General features: G+C 45.8%; 1 protein-coding gene across 5 annotated transcripts; it reads right to left on the reverse strand.

Annotated features, from left to right (window-relative positions):
* Window positions 1-891: 891 nt before the first annotated feature.
* On the reverse strand, window positions 892-15879 carry Cnbp (CCHC-type zinc finger nucleic acid binding protein). Of its 5 annotated transcripts, XM_077793469.1 has the most exons (6): window positions 15718-15875; window positions 13088-13143; window positions 4854-4991; window positions 4661-4753; window positions 4323-4524; window positions 892-3469 (listed from the first exon to the last, which is right to left on the reverse strand). In XM_077793469.1, exons 3-6 carry the CDS (start codon window positions 4975-4977, stop codon window positions 3352-3354), a joined length of 537 nt encoding a protein of 178 aa, XP_077649595.1. In that variant the 5' UTR covers window positions 4978-4991; window positions 13088-13143; window positions 15718-15875; the 3' UTR covers window positions 892-3351. The 5 variants fall into 5 exon arrangements, with proteins under 5 accessions (XP_077649595.1, XP_077649597.1, XP_077649594.1 ...); XM_077793471.1 differs by lacking the exon at window positions 13088-13143 and having other exon boundaries at window positions 4875-4991; window positions 15718-15879; XM_077793468.1 differs by lacking the exon at window positions 13088-13143 and having other exon boundaries at window positions 15718-15874.
* Window positions 15880-16493: the final 614 nt, after the last annotated feature.

A 16493-nucleotide genomic window follows, 5' to 3' on the forward strand; every position in this document is an offset into this window, starting at 1 on the left:
TGTACAGAAATGAATTTGTGGGGATGATGACAAATAGGTGAAGTTTCTGGAAGCCTTCAGTCTGTGGCTGGATGCCACTGGGGGGCTGAGCCTCAAATTCCTACTAGGCTGGTGAACATGCTACATGTAAATTCTTTGAGATGATCCTCTGTGCCACAAGGCCAGAGTGCAGATGGGTATCTGTTCTTAGGCTTGATCACTTGCTTATTGTTTGATTTTCTTTTTTCAAGAATTAAAAAGTGCGGGCTGGGGTTGGGGTTCAGCAGTAGAGCACTCACCTAGCATCCGCGAAGCCCTGGGTACCAGGGACGGAATCCAGGGGTGCTTAACCCCTGAGCCTTCTCCCCAGCCCTTTTCAAATTTTATTTAGAGACAGGGTCTCAAATTCTGTTGCTTAGGGCCTAAGTTACTGAGGCTGGCCTCCACCTTGCGATCCTCCTGCCTCAGCCTCCGAGTTGCTGGGATGACAGGGATGCGCCACTGCACCCCGATCCTTGGGTGATTTTTTTTTTAATTGGTTTTCAGTATTTATTAAAAACCTCAAAACCATGGAACCCCTGTATCTATTCCTGTCCATCGTGTGACATGGGAACAAGGCTACATTCACATTCACAAAAGGGATAAGAAATGCTAAAAACATCAACTCAAAGGACATCAGGAGCCAAGGGTCCCATGACCACATTTCCACAGGAAACATGGGCCTGTGTCATGGCAAATCTGCAAGATGGTTTTCCATCAGTTGTGTTAGCAGAGAGCGCCACGTGACCCAGCATCTGCCACACACCTGTAAAACACTCCTGCCCCAAAGAACCTGAAGCTCAATCTAATGCTCAAGCCACCAGACCAGAAAACGTTGGGGACACTGGAAAAATAAGATGACACTCTAGGAAATAATTGGTGAATTTGACTTTACTATTCTGGGGGCTTACCCAGCATGCATGAAGCCCTGTGTTCCATCCACAGCACCACATAGAAATAAAGTTATTGTGTCCATGTACAGCTAGAAAAAAATTTTTTTGAAAACTATTCTGATCTTTCCAGAAATCAAGATTATGGGGGCAGAGGTTAGACCAAACATGTAACCAAACAAAACTCCCAAACTTAGCCTGGGTCCTGGCTGCCTTTGGCAAATTAGGGCTACTTTGGTCAGATGGTTTATGGGGATAATATTGAATTATTATAATGGCATCATGATTATGAGAAAACATTTTTATCTATTTCTTAGTTGCTGATGGACTAACCATGTTAGCCACATGCCCAGCCTTTTTTTAACTAGAGACAGAGTCTCAGTAAGTTGTTGAGGCTGACTTTGAATTTGCGATCCTCCTGCCTCAGCCTCCAGATCCACTGGTGGAACTTACTTTCAATTGTCTCAACTACAAATGTCAGCCCTCTGATCAGTCCCTTCAATCATTCTTTTTGAAGTTCTTCAAACGCAAGAGCACTATGTGGTCCACACCTGATCAAGACGTGAAGGCACAGTTAGTAACAGCAGTCTGTTCCTGTTAACTGAAGCCCAAATAGGAATATGGCCAGGTGAAGTGAGGCACCTCTGCCATCCCAGACGAGGCTGAGGCAGGAGGATCCCAAGTTTCTTTTCAGTCAATGAACCTTCATTTCTTTATATGAAGGTGCCGAGAATCGAACCCAGTGCCTCACACAGGCCAGGCCAGTGCTCCACACCACTGAGCCAGAGGTGTGCACCACCTCCCCTTATCCAATTTCAATTCCAAGACGACATTCAGACAAAGCCATGTTTTCTACCTTCCTACCCGGTTTTTCAGCGAAATTCTCATTCCTATGCGAATTGCACATGGATGCCTGTTGAGTTGGGTTTCCCTGTTAAATACATGTTCATGTTGCAACTCCTCCATGGGAGGACAGGACAAAAAGGGGGTTCATTCACAATGTTTGCTAGTCCTCGTCGAAAAATCAAGACTATCAAGATATTTAACGGACTTAGGATCTGAGACATGAGGCTGAAAGGGCTGTGGTGATGAATGGGTTATAAAGAGCATTCAAGAATTTCCTAGCCCGGTGTGGTGGCTCACGCCTGTCATCCCAGCAGCTCTGGAGGCCAAGGCAGGAGGATTGCAAGTTGGAGGCCAGCCTCAGCAATGCCATCTCAAAAAATATAAAAAGGGGTTCAATCCCTGGTTACGCCCTCCCCACTCACCCCCCAAAAGAAGAGAATTCGATTTCCTACAGCTCTGCCGACAGCCGACCCTGAAGATCCACTCCAGGCGTGTCCTCAGAATGTGCTCACCGCAGCCATGACTAGTTTCGTACCCAAAGAAAAAAGTCCAAACTGCCGGCTTTCAGTCCTCCACATTCCCCTCTTTAATATGGCATTTCACACTATATACATGAATGAAAATTGGAAACAAAAAGAACTTTAGTCAAATTCCCCTTCCTCCTCCACCTTTATTGGAATAGTTTAAAATTACATTTTTCTATTTTTTTTTTCTAGGACTTCAGTTGCTTTTTCCATCTGACTTTTAAAAACTGATTACAGCAAATGAAACACAGTTGTCTAAGTGATATAGTATACAAAAATAACATCTTGATTTCTGTGAAAATGCATTTCTCTGCAATTCCTGAATAACTCCAAATTATGCTAACTCTCGAGCATCGATGTTGACTCTGGGTTTTTTTGTGTTTTTTTTGTTTTTTTTTTGAGATTTCGTCTTTGAAAAACAAAAAGCAATGTGTTCTAAACCTTTGCCGTCACCATCTGTAGGTCCAGCAGCAGCATTAGGTGCTGCGGAGAAGCTGTTTCTTGTTTTTAGGCTTTTTTTTACCCCGGGTGCTCTTGCCTTAGCCATCGACACACACTTTCGACTTATTTTGTTTACTCCCACTTAACTGGATGTTGCGTGAGGGCCTGATACAGATGTTACTTGATGTTATTTAATAGCTACTGAGGTCAGGCAATCCACGGCCATCATTATGCTAAAATTAAAGTTACTTATGGAAGTTCCAAGACACTTCCAGAATTGGTTTACCTCCTACATGGGAACTTATCCAAGAAGGCCCAGAGCGGGCTTACTGGTCGGACTCCACTCTTCCCATTCATCCATCCCTATTCACCAGTGGCGCGGAAAGGGGGTTCTTTAACAAAGCATTATACATAACACCTCTACCAAACTAAACATAAACTTTTTTTTTTTGTAGTTAAATGCAGAAAGTCGTTTTTTTTTTTTTTTCCACCCCTTTCCTCCTTTTACACGGCAAGTAAAGCTCACTGGCCTGGGAGTAGCCTCTATCTGCCAACCTTTGGCCAGTGAAGAGGATTCAGAGAAAATAATACAACCATCAATCAGAAAAAGGAGGGGCGACAAAGGAAAATAATTAGGCTGTGGCCTCAATTGTGCATTCCCGTGCAAGATGCCCTGACTCGCCACAGCGGTAACAGTTGACTTCACTTGTCTTGCTGCAGTTGATGGCTACATGACCAGTCTCACCACACCTAAGGAAAAAAAAAAAAAAAAAGATTTACGTTTTCCCAGTGATGCTCTGAACAAGTCAAACTATCTACCAAACAGAATAAAAAGCCATTAACAAGCCAAGGAACACTTCAAGGCTATAAATATTTACATTAATAAAGTAAGGGCAGAAACAAGAAATGATCTTAGAAAATTTGGGTGCAGGGGTGCATGCCTGTCATCCCAGCAGCTCAGGAGGCTGAGGCAGGAGGATCGCAATTTGGAGGCCAGCCTCAGCAACTTAGCCAAGGCCCTCAGCAACTCAGCAAGACCCTGTCTCTAAATAAGATACAAAATAGGGCTGGGGATGTGACTCAGTGGTCAAGTGCCCCTGAGTTCAATCCCAGGTACAAAAAAAAACAGTGTCCTAAGAGCCAAGTGCTGTTGTGCATGCCTGTAATCACAGCTACTGAAGAGGTGGAGACAAGAGGATCACAAGTTCTAGACTGGCCTCAGCAATTTAGCCAGACATTGTCTCAACAACCAACCAACCAAAACAAAAAGTCCTTCAAGGCATCAGCTCTGCTGGGCAGTAACACACCTGTCATCCTAGCTATTGGGGAGCCTAAAGGAGGAGGATCCTAAGTTCCAGAGGATCCTAAGTTCCAGACGACCCTGGGCAACTTAGCAGGACCCTTGTGGCAAAAGGAAACATAAACAGGGACGGCCACATAGAGTCCTGGGTTCACTCCCAGACAGGAAGGTGGGGGGCAGGGGGTTTTGCATGAGGCCGCAGCCAGCTAGCTCCCCCTGGAGGGACAGAGCAGCGAGGTCCTTGCACGTACACTCAGGCCACCTCTGGAGACTCAGAGCCCCTCCAGGGCCACCCCAACTTACCTATAGCACTTCACTTTGGTGCAATCTTTCTGGATGTGTCCGAACTCGCCACAAGAATAGCACTTCTGCTCGTCCGCGTGGTCACAGTCACGAGCCAGGTGGCCTGGTTTGCCACAGTTGTAGCAGCATTGCTCCCGCTCCCTCTTGGGCTCCTTGCAGTCCTTGGCGATGTGGCCACCTCTGCCGCAGTTATAGCAGGCTTCAGCAGGAGGGGAAAGAAGCACACCAAGGCTGTGAACCTCAAGTTCATGGCGTGGAGGGCGGGACCCTGCCAGGCCACGCCCCCCTCATCTGGGCCAGGGCAGGGCAGGGCGTGGGAGGAGCTGCCAGACACTTACCATCCTCCTGAAGGTCACAATCCTTGGCCAGATGACCAGACTCACCACAGCGGTAACAGATGTCTGGAAGAGACGAGGAAACAAACTGGAAACCTGTTTTGAGCAGAAGAAAACAAGAAGTCGGCCGGTTAGAGCAGTCTTGACACTAAGGCATGCTTGAAGCACTTCAACATTTTTTATTCGACAAAAATACCTCTATCCGAGGTAAAACCACCTCTGCCGCGGCTTCTCATTCCACGACCGCGGCCTCCCCCGGTTGGGCACTCCCGGGCCCAGTGGCCAGATCGTCCACACTTGAAACACTCGTTGCTGCTCATGGCTGCAGGTAGATCTTCAAGACATGGAAAAGGACAGGACTCAAAGTCACTTTCCGTTGGAATGAAAGAATCACATCTATACACTTGCATCTCAACTGTAAACTACCTAAAAGTAAAAAATTGCAAAATGTGTCCTTACGTAACACCCACCACCCAAACACACTAACCCAAGGGTGCGTGACCACTGAATGAGCCACACCCCCAGACGCCTCAGTTTTCTAGCACTTCTGCTCGTCTGCGTGGTCATGGTCTTGCTGAGCTGCTTCGAGTCTTGCTCAATGGCTGAGGCTGGCCTCCGACTTGCCATCCTCCTGCCTCAGCCTCCAGAGCCACTGGGATGACAGGCGTGCACGACTACGACCGACTTCCCTTGTTTTGGAGACAGGGTCTTGTTAAATTGCTGAGGCTGACAGTGAACTTGGGATGCTCCTGCCTCAGTTTCCCAAATCGCACCCTTCACAATTTCTGATCTTGAAGACTGTTCAAAGCATGTGTGCACCAGGATGTAGGTGAACACATTTGTTGATGAGATCCACAGGGTCAGTGTCCATGAATATTCAGTACCAGACACAATACTGCCTTCTTATCCCAGTCCACAGAGACCCTTTCATGACTGTAAGGCAGTTAGGCTTTAGTTTGGTCAACTGGAAGTCACTGGCTGAGGACAAAGATTGGAATAACTCTAACAGCTGCAGCAGGATTCTGAAGGTCAGAGGTCAGTTGAAAAAAGTGATCTCACTGGATAATCTTAGCCCCTAATAAAACTGGCTGCATGACAGCAGCTGCCCCATGACTGAGCCACTCTCCATCAACAACATTTTCAAAGACTAACTATTTCTATGTCTACAGGGCACAAATATATTGAAAATATTGGGAAAACAAGGTGGTACACCAAATGCTAAAATGCTGCCCACAGGACTAGGAACATTTGTTACTTGGCCTCTTCTGTTCTTCCCTCTGGCCAAGTTTCTGTAACTTGACTTTTAAGACAAGGCTACCAGGCTGGGGTGGTGGCTCAGTGGTAGAGCATTTGCCTTGCATGTGTGAGGTCCTGGGTTCGATTCTCAGCACCAGATAAAAAAATGAATCAATGAAAATGAAGATATTATGTCCATCTACAACTTAAAAAAAAAAAGACAAGGCTATCTGGAATTTATCTCACTCTCTCACTGGGTGACACTTTGAAATAAAAACAAAACACCCACTGAAATGAACGGACTTTGTGCTTCTTATGTAACCATCTAAAAATAATCCCAGGCTATCCCAGAATAGAATACAATGGAATGGAATAGAATGAAATGAAAATCTAACTTCCTATTTCCTTGCTTCCATGGCTAAGTATTTTAGCCTTCATTCCCCCCGCTGAGCAATGGTACAGTTTTTAAAAGACTTTCTTCAAAGCTACAGGAAGGTACCAGTATCTAGAAAAGAAAGTTTTCCTTTGAGTAAGATTGCACAGAATTACCAGTCCACAGCACCCAAATCCCAAAAGCTGGTTAGGAATTTGGCAGGACCTACTCCACTCTACCCTGTAACCAGTTCATTAACTTGTAGAGAAATCTAGGGACCAGGTCAGGCATGGGGGAGAGTTCTTGCAATCCCAGTGAGTAAGGAGGGTGAAACAGGAGGATCCCAAGTTTGAGGCCAACCTGGGCAATTTAGTGAGACCCTGGCTTTAAAAAAATTTTTAAAAAGTGACTAAATATTAAGCTTAAGTTTTTTTTTCAGTTTTCTTTTTTAGTTATAGTTGGACACAATCTTTAGTTTTACTTTTATGTTTATGTGGTGCTAAGGATGGAACCAAGGTTACCACTGAGCAACATACAACCCCTCCCTAAAGTTTAGTTTCAAAAGCATTTCCATTGTCAATAACCAAGAGCCCAACACTTACTTATTCCAATACTCTGCATCGGATTGTTAAGAAGTTTCCAAAAGAATCTCTCTACCAACTACTGCCACTTGCTATGACCACGTCGCCAAAAAAGTCTGTTGGCTCCATGGGATACTTGTGGTTTCAAATGTATAATGCACACATAATGCACATTTCATGTCAGAAGAAATCACCCAGGAAAGAGATTTTAAAATGATCAATCTAGAGACTGGGGCTGTGGCTCAGTAGTTGAACACTTACCTCTCATGCATGAGGCACTGCGTTTGATCCTCAGCACCACATAAATAAATATTTATTTATCTGCATCCATCTACGACTACCCCCCCATTTCCTTTATTCTGCATCTTTTCTAGTTTACACTCAAAATCAGCTTACATACACTTTAACTATTACTTTCAATGAGTCCTTTTCATTTAAATACCTACAGTTATACTGTAATTCAGGCCAAATGGCAAGTCCTAAATATTTGATTATTTAATATTGAAACAAGATGCTTAACTTCTAGCAAAGGAAAAAAAATCTGACTGTGTCCCTAAGTTGCCCAGGTTGGCCTCATACTTGTGATCCTATGTGCTTTCTTTTTTTTTTTTAAATGTTTTTTTTTTAAGAGAGAGTGAGAGAGGAGAGAGAGAGAGAATTTTTAATATTTTTTAGTTCTCGGCGGACACAACATCTTTGTTGGTATGTGGTGCTGAGGATCGAACCTGGGCCGCACGCATGCCAGGCGAGCGCGCTACTGCTTGAGCCACATCCCCAGCCCCCTATGTGCTTTCTTTTAAATATTTTTAGCAGATTTTTTAAAAATATTTTTAGTAGTTGTAGACAGACACAATGCCTTTATTTTATTGGTTTATTTATTTTTATGTGGTTCTGAGGATCGAACCCAGCACCTCACACATGTGAGGCAAGCCCTCTGCCACTGAGCCACAACCACAGCCAGCCCTCCTATCTCTTTTCTGAGTCCCTGGGATTACAGCCATATGCCACTGTGTCTGGCCTCTCCTTGCCATAGCCACTGAGTACAGCTACATCCCAGTTCTTATTTCGAGATAGGATCTTGCTCAGTTGCCCAAAACTGGCCTCAAATTTGCAATCCTTCTGGCTCCCATTTAGCTGGAATTTGGGGAATGCACCAAGTGCACTAAGCTTCAACATGAACTTCTAGAGATATATAATGAAGGACAGTCCCTGACAATCTCACCTTCAAAATCATTTTTAAAAATCTGTCCATTTCATAACTGGAAAGTATCAAGGGAAAATGATCTAATGGTCAGAAGATTCCCTTATCCGTGGAACAGTCAGCAATTAATATGCCAGGTTTAATTTCAGCATAGAAATAACCAATTTTTAAAAAATTTAGCTACTCAAGAACTCATTAACCAATGGGAAGATCTTTCCCAAACTGTTTTTCCATTTTATCTTTTTTTTTTAATCTCTACCCATTGGACCCAGATCCAAAGTTTACAGAGGTGGGGGAAGGGGATAGGAAATACTTTAACATTAAGCTCCTCTACTTCATCTTTTCTTTTTCTTTCTTTCTTTTTTTTTGCAGTACTGGGGGGATTGAGCCAAGAGGGACTTTTAATGACTGAGCTACATTCCAGCCCAGCCCTTTTTATTTTTTGAGACAGGGTCTTGCCAAGTTGCTGAGGCTGGCCTCAAACTTGGGATCCCCGCCTCATAATTTCCTACAGTACATTAAGGCAAAAAAAAAAAAAAGTAAACAATACAAAATCCCACTTAAAGTCTTAAAAAAGGAAATATCAACTTAATTAATAGCCCAGACCCATCATCGGTATGGCATGCTTTTTAAAGGTGTCTCCAGCAGGCTTACATAATGTGCAAGCAAAGTGCCTTCTCTCTGGCCAAACTGATCACCAACAGTGAACCAGCTGGTCTGCGCTTCCACTGAATGACTGGTACCTCCTGATAAGACCTTTCTCTTGGGCACAAGTAAACATACGACTGCCACATTCAGAGGCACACTAATTTATCCTAGAAAGCAGTTCCCCACAGCCTAATACCCCTCTTCATATACAAATACATTTCATTAAAATGTATTCAGAAGCCAATCTCAGCAACTTGGGAGGCTGAGGCAGGAGGATCACAAGCTCAAGGCCAGCCTCACCAACTTAGGCAACTCAGTGAGACCCTGTCTCTAAAAAAAAAAAAAATAGAAAACGGGGCTGGTGACTGGCTCAGTAAGTTAAGCACCCCTGGGTTCAATTCCTGGTACCAAAAAAAAAAAAAAAGGTAAAAATTTCACATTATTCCTTAGGAAAACAAAGATAAGACCTGGCTGAGAATTATGTCTCCATGATTCTACCTACAACTGCTCCTGGCTGGATTTCCCCACACTGCTCCCCTACCCCTCCCTGCTCCACCTGTCAGATCCTTTCCCAACCTTTAGGGACCAACTGACATGCCAACTCTATAAAAGAATCTGAACCCATCTCCCCACTCTGAACTCTCCTTCCCATTAAGACTCAAAGACACTTTGTTAATATTTGTCCGATGGCACCACTGGATGGCACCATCACATTCTTGAGGGCAGAGACCAAGTCATTCACCTTTGAATCAGCACAACTATCCATAGTTATGCTTCTAGTAGTGTATGACTCAGTTTTTAATTATTTGGAGGGATGGGAAGGTCTGAGAGTCATTTGATAAATCAAGCTAATTGTACCTTGGAGGGACCCTATCCAATCTAATCAAGCACTAACAAAAGCACCTAAATTCTTGCTCTCATTCACAAGAATGACCACACCAACTGATTTAAAGTAGCAATGTACTTTCAAATATGTGCTCATTACAAATTGACTACACTGACTTTGAAACTCCCAACTTTGATTATATGCACTGCCACAAAACATATATACTAGCTTAATATATATATATATATATATATATATATATATATATATATATATATATATATATATATATATACTAGTTTAACATTAAAAAAAAAAAAGGCAGAGTAAGCTGTGTGTGCATACCTGTCATCCCAGCAGTTTGGGAGTGTCATCCCAGCAGTTTGGGAGGCTGAGGCAGGATTGTGAGTTCAAAGCCAACCTCAGCAAAAGTGAGGTGCTAGGCAACTCAGACCGGTTTCTAGATGAAATACAAAACAGGGCTGGGATGTGACTCAGTGGCCAAGTGGAGGTTGAACCCAGAGTGTCACACTTGTTAGGCAATCACTCTACCCCTGAGCTACTTCTCCAGCCCTTTTCTCTCTTTTGCTTTAAAAAAAAAAAAATACAATAACTTCTGCACTGATGTATCCTGACAGAGTAAAAAGATTTTGGTAAAAAATGAGCCTGGCTTAACCCCTAACCCACCTGAATTACTCAAAAACACATGGCTGTCCTCCCTCTATTTATAAGAGGGGAATGATCCAACTGATCTGTGGGAGAACTGTTCTGGGGAACCTTGTGCTAATTTCTGGATGGTTCTGTGTAAACACCTGTACAGCTGTGTCCTCTGGGAACACTGTCAGCCTTTCCTTTGCACTTTCCCTCTGTGAGTGAGACTGGTCACACATTCATCAGAACTTAGTTGGAGGCCTACATGGCAGGCTCCTGCGGGAGGTAAGTCCACTTACCCTCAAACTTCCCATCTTAGAATCTACTTCCTGAATGGAAGGGAATGAAGGGTAAAAGAAAAATGGGTGATGTCCAACCACCATAAGTCAAATACCTATCTAATCCTCGGCCCCAATATTTATATATCAAAATTTCATGCCCAGAACCCCACTTAGAGAGGTGGTGGGAACACAGGACACGCCAGGAAGGAGAAAACACAGCCAATCCAGTCAAGATATGCTTAGAAAAGACTGAAAATCCATTGAGAGAGGCCACGTATGCCAAACTAAGAGGTCTAGCTATTTAAAAAATATACATATTTATTTTTAGTTGTAGTTGGACACAATATCTTTATTTTATTTATTTTTATGTGGTGCTGAGGATCGAACCCAGGGCCTCTCCCATGCTAGGAAAGCACTCTACCACTGAGCCACAACCCCAGCCCCAAGAGGTCTGGCTATTTTACAAATTATGTAGGCTTTAAGGATTAAATCCTGGAAAAAAGCATGCATGGTTATACTAACTCACCTTCACCAATATCAGTAATGTGATGATAATAAGAACAGTCAAGAGGGGCTGTGGATGTGGCTCAGGGGTAGAGTGCTCGTCCAGCACATGCGCACGGTGCAAGGCCCTGGGTTCAATCCTCAGCACCACATAAAAATAAATAAAATAGAGGCTGGGGTGGCGGCTCAGTGGCAGTGCGCCTGCCTAGCATGTGTGACACACTGGGTTCGATTCTCAGCACCACATACAAATAAAGATCCACCTACAACTAAATAAATAAATATATATTATATATATAATATACATATATATAAAATGAGTAAAATAAAGGTATTGTGTTCAATTACAATTAAAAAAATATATTAAAAAAATCAAGAACCCCCTTAGGTTTAAGACTAAAAAGAGTTCCAACGAACAAACCAATCATAACTACACCCTAAAATGTTTAAATTCTATAACAGGAATGCTGGGGAATGAAAATGACACTAACAAAGTAGACCGTGCAGCTTAGTGACTTCACTGTTTCTACCAACACATCTTTATGTGCTCACATCTGTAAGCTGTTATCTCCTTCTGTCCCCCAAGCTCAGGGTGATCCCTGTCTCTGTATTGTTGACTTAAATGCATTTAGACAGCAGTGGAGCTTTGCTCTGAATGTTCTTACTGATGATTATGCTCCAGTAAGTCAGCTGGATGTCTCAACACGGTGCAACAAACACTTTGCTGTTGTAATAAAAATAAACTGCCGATACAATAGAAGGAAGCAAGACACATTCGGCATTACCTGCTTTCTAGTCAAAATAACAGAGAACTTGGCACATAATCAGAAGCAATTTTTGTTACCCTGGTTCCTGCATTTACTGCTGAACCATGGTTCCTTACATTTCTTTCTCTCTGCCCTGATTACCTGTGAAAGTATGAATTAAGAGCTGAACGTGAACTATGAATCAAGCATTAAAAAATATTATTTGGGGCTGAGGCTGTAGCTCAGAGGAAGAGTTGCCTTGCACATGTGAGGCACTGGGTTCGATCCTCAGCACCACATACAAAAATAAACGAAATAAAGATATTTAAATATATATATAATTCATAATACCACAATCTGCAAGTTATACATTCTTGCTCCTTTTTAATAAGGAAGCAAGATCTGAGACCAAGGGACTTATCCAAAACCTTATACAGCTAAGAAAATACCAGATCCAGAGGTGGGCGTGGTGGCCCTTGCCTGTAATCCCAGCAACTCAGGAGGCTGAGGCAGGAAGATGGCAAGTTCAAAGCCAGTCTCAGCAATTCACAGACCCTGTCCCTAACAAGGTTTGGGGATGTGGCTTAGTAGTTAAGTGCTCTGGGTTCAATCCCCAGTACCAAAAAAAAAAAAAAAAAAAAGAAAGAAAGAAAGAAAGAAAGAAAGAAAGAAAGAAAGAAAGAAAGAAAGAAAGAAAGAAAATACCAAAACCAGGATTTTAACAGTCTGGCTGTAAATGGTTTGCAGAGGCTTTTGGTAAGTGATAAAGGGTACCAAAAAAGCTAATATAGGAGCACCAATCTCTCCCTACTTCAAATATACCACCTGAGCAAATAGGGCAAGTAACTTTTTTAAACAAGTTGATTTGAACTTCAATGCTATTAAGTATTCATTGCTTCTCTTTAGGTAAACCAAAGTGAAACTAGACAGATGAGTTTAAAAAATATGTAGTCCCATTCTCAACATCTTCACATAGCTTTCCTGAATGTTGAAGTCATTTTTCCTCTTAACCACCTGCGAGGCAGACCTTGGGGAGCATCCCTGGCCACACCAACACTGGCCACCTGACTCACTAGTGGATACCTTCACCTTGGGGAGTTACAGTCACTCAGGTGGCCCCAGTTACACTGATTAACAAAGTCCTTCAACTTGCCACCTGAATTCTGATGGTGGCCACAAGCTGTTATTTTATTATCCCAGCAGTTTTTTTTTTTTTTTTTTTGTAACAAAACCAGAGAGCACTGCATACAGCTCCTGGGATCTCCTGACAGCACTCCCTGGCTGCAGCACCACCTGGGCCTGCCAGACTGGGCGTCTACTAAGTGACACACTGGTCCACATAGCAGGCCAGGGTGCGTGGCTATCCTGGGGCTCTCCACTTACTGTCAGGAGGCTAAGGAAGAGCAGAGGAACCAACAGTTTGTTTTAAACTCTCCCTCCTGCAGGGAAAGAGAAAAAAGAAAGAAAACAGAAAAATCTCTCTGTGGTCAGCTGTTTAGCCAACAGACCAATCATCCCAATTAGTGCAACTGCGACTCTAGTGCTTACAAGCACCAATCTGGTAACTTTCCCACAGACCTGCCACATGTTTGAGAAGCTAAAAATAATCCACAAGCATAAATCCTATTACCAAATTCATGTATGATTCAGGTATAATACCTTTAAGTAATACCTGTAAATCACTTTGCCTGTTCCAGATGTTCAATTGCCTGCCTCAAGAAATGCCCCCTAAATCTTCTCCTGGTTTGGTTCAAAATTTTTGAGAGATGTGCAACATCTGTTTGGAATATATTACCTCTCTGGTAATCAATAGGAAAAGAAAACGTGGCTCTTGGGTTGAAAAACCATAGTTTTCTGATAGGAAATATTTAGGGAAGTACACAGATATATACTGTTAGCTTGTGTTGGGGAAACTGTTGCCAAGAGTTGCAATTTGGAAAAAGAAAAAATTTTAAGTCCTTAATTTAGTCCTTAGGAATCTAATAAATTATTCCTTTTATATTCCAATACACAAAGAGTGCCTTGTAGACAAGAATCAGGCTCAACAACTTGAAAACTATGTGTATCTAGGACATGACACTGGTTTGATAAGCCTTAATCAAATGAATCAATGTTAAAAAAATATATAAAGGAAAAGAGGCTGGGGATTGGGGTTCAGTTGTAGAGCGCTTGCCTACCATGCATGAGGCACTGGGTTCAATCCTTAGCACCATGTAAAAATAAAATGCAGATAGTGTCCACCTAAAACTAAAAAAAAAAAAAATCAATATTTTTAAAAAATAATGAAGGCTGGGGTTGTGGCTCAGAGGGAGAGCACTCGTCTAGCATGCGTGAGGCACTGGGTTTGATCCTCAGCACCACATAAAGTAAAATAAAGACACTGTGTCCACCCATAGCTAAAAAATAAACATTTTAAAAAATAGTAATTATTTAGAAAAAAAAACAGGGGACTGGGGTTGTGGCTCAGTGGCACTGAGCTCGCCTTGCATGTGTGAGGAGGCACTGGGTTCGATTCTCAGCACCGCACAGAAAAAATAAAATAAAGTAAAGGTCCATTGACAACTTGAAAAAAATTAAAAATAAATAAAGGTTAAACTCATTAAAATTAAAAAAAAAAGAAACAGGAGAGAAGGACGACACGTCGTCCATTTTTTTTTTAAACCCTAAGCTTTACACTCAATTTATACTTCTTCAGCAAACGGGTTACAAAGTTGCTCATTTAAACCCAAAGGTTAACTTCGATGCAAACATCCACGGGGTTATGTTTCCCAAACTGGGTCAGACGCCAGGGAAGGGGAGGGTGGGGGGGGGGAATCTCATTTGTAAAATGGAATCTGGGCACATGATGGGGACACACAGGAATCCCCCCTCTGCTTTCAAAAAAAAAAAAAAAGGGGGGGCCAGACTCCGAGCCTCTAAGCCTCTGAGCCTCCCTTGGCTGCCTCCAGAATGACGCGCGCCACGTGAAGTCACAGACGGTCCCTGAGCCAGGAGTTTGCTTTGGGGAGACCCCCCCCACCCCGCCACCCAGGACCAGATAGAGGCAGGCCAAGTGCCCTGTGGCCGAGGCCATGTGCTTAGCATGTGGCAACCAGCACCCAACCTCACCCACCATAAAACCCCAACCCCGAGGCCGCTCTCCAAGCGGGTCCCCTCGCTATGGAAAGATCTAGATGGAGCCGGGCTGCTCAAGCCCCGGGTCCCCGTCTGCAACCTGCGCCCCTTTAATCCAAGAAGCCACGGCCAGGGCCGCTGCTGGCTGCCCCGATCGTGGACGCTGGACCCCCCCCCCAAAAAAAAATAAGATTTTTCCCCCTTCCTTCCTGGTCCCAGGGCCCCTGGACTTGGTCAAAAGTGCGGGTGACTCGGCGACAGTGGCCACCGTGCAATGGCAGCAGCATGGCCCGAGCGGGGAAGGGGGGGACAACAGGCAGAGCCCCACCTCGCAGAGCCCCGGACCCGAGCGGAGTGTCCCCACCCCCCCCGTGTCCCCGACCCGCAGGCGCCACCGCAGGCCCCCGCCCGGCACATGGCCCCCGGCCGCCGCCGCCGCCGCCGCCGCACATGGTCGCCCGACCCCCACCCCCGCTCCCGGGCCTGTCCCCACCCCACCGCCTCTTTCCAGAAAGTTCCCGCCAAATCGACCCCGGGGCCCCCCGCTTCCCGGGCCTCCGCGCCAAGGGCACCCTCCGGGCCCCGGGCCGCCTGAGGCCTGGGGTGCGGCCTGGGCGCCAGGAGAGGTCCCCCCGCGACCCGAGGACCGCGGCCTGGTCCCCGGGAACCCCACGAAGGACACGAAGGGTCGCCCGAGCCCAGTCTGGCCGGGTCCCCGAGCCCCCGAGCGGCCGCCGCCGAGCTTCCCGCCTGACGCAGCAGCCGCGGCGCAGGCCCCAGGGCGGCCGCCATCGCCGCCTCCTCTCCCGCCTCCCCCTCGGCCGCGGGACCCACCCGCCGTGGCGGGGCCTCCCCCTTTCCCCCACCCCCGGACCCCAGCCGCCCCCTTCGGCCCTCACCTCTCGGCGTCGGAGCGGGCCCGCGGGGAGCGGAGACTCGGGACGCAGGCCCGGAGAAGGCGGCTCGCCGGGCAGCGGCTGTTTATTTTCAGGGTCCTGGCCTGCGCCACACGCGGGTCTGCACACGGCCCCACACACGCCGCTGCGCACGGCTCGCCTCCGCCTCGCCCACGCGGCCAATCAGCGCGCACGGCGCGGCCGGCCAATCAGGAACGCCCGCGGTGGGTGGGAGGGGGCAGGGGGCGGGGCAGGGAAGGACGACCCTGGCACGAGCGCGGAGCGGCGCGACGCGGCTCGGACTTCTGGCCTCGGCGCGCGGCCGCGGCTTTTCCCGGCGTGCTCCGCGCGCGGCCTTTTTCCCGCCCGGATCCCAACCCTGATCTCCTCCCCGGACTTTCCTCCTTTCGTTTTCCCCGAGGCCCGCCCTGGCCCCCGGGGAAGTCGGCCGACTCCGCCCTGGGCAGGTCACCCAGGGAGTGTGCGGAGGGCCGCGTTCCGAGGGCGGAACCGAGGAAAAGGCCTCCCCCCCCGCCCCTGCTCCGGCTCCTCCTGTGGCTGCAGCTCTAGGGCCGCAGGGGCCTCTGGGAAAAATTATTATTTTTTAATTTATTTTTTATTTTTATTTTTATTTTTTGACCAGAGACATCGGATCCAGGGGGTGCTTAACCCCTAAGCCAAGTCCCCAGCCCTGTTTTTTTTTTTTTTTTATTTAAAGACAGGGTCTCACTTGAGTTGCTGAGGGTCAGGCTCAATTTACTGAGGCTGGCCTCCAACTG

Source organism: Urocitellus parryii, chromosome 16 (genome assembly GCF_045843805.1).
Source record: "Urocitellus parryii isolate mUroPar1 chromosome 16, mUroPar1.hap1, whole genome shotgun sequence".
Classification (NCBI taxonomy): Eukaryota; Metazoa; Chordata; class Mammalia; order Rodentia; family Sciuridae; genus Urocitellus; species Urocitellus parryii.

Excerpts from the sequence above, each read along its gene's own strand:
- Cnbp (XM_077793469.1), bottom strand. The coding sequence starts at position 4,977 with ATGAGCAGCAACGAGTGTTTCAAGTGTGGACGATCTGGCCACTGGGCC. Across the intron at positions 4,754-4,853 it reads TGGTTTTACCTCGGATAGAG|GTTTCCAGTTTGTTTCCTCG; the intron begins GTATTTTTGTCG and ends TGCTCAAAACAG. Across the intron at positions 3,470-4,322 it reads ACCAAAGTGAAGTGCTATAG|GTGTGGTGAGACTGGTCATG; the intron begins GTAAGTTGGGGT and ends TTTTTTCCTTAG.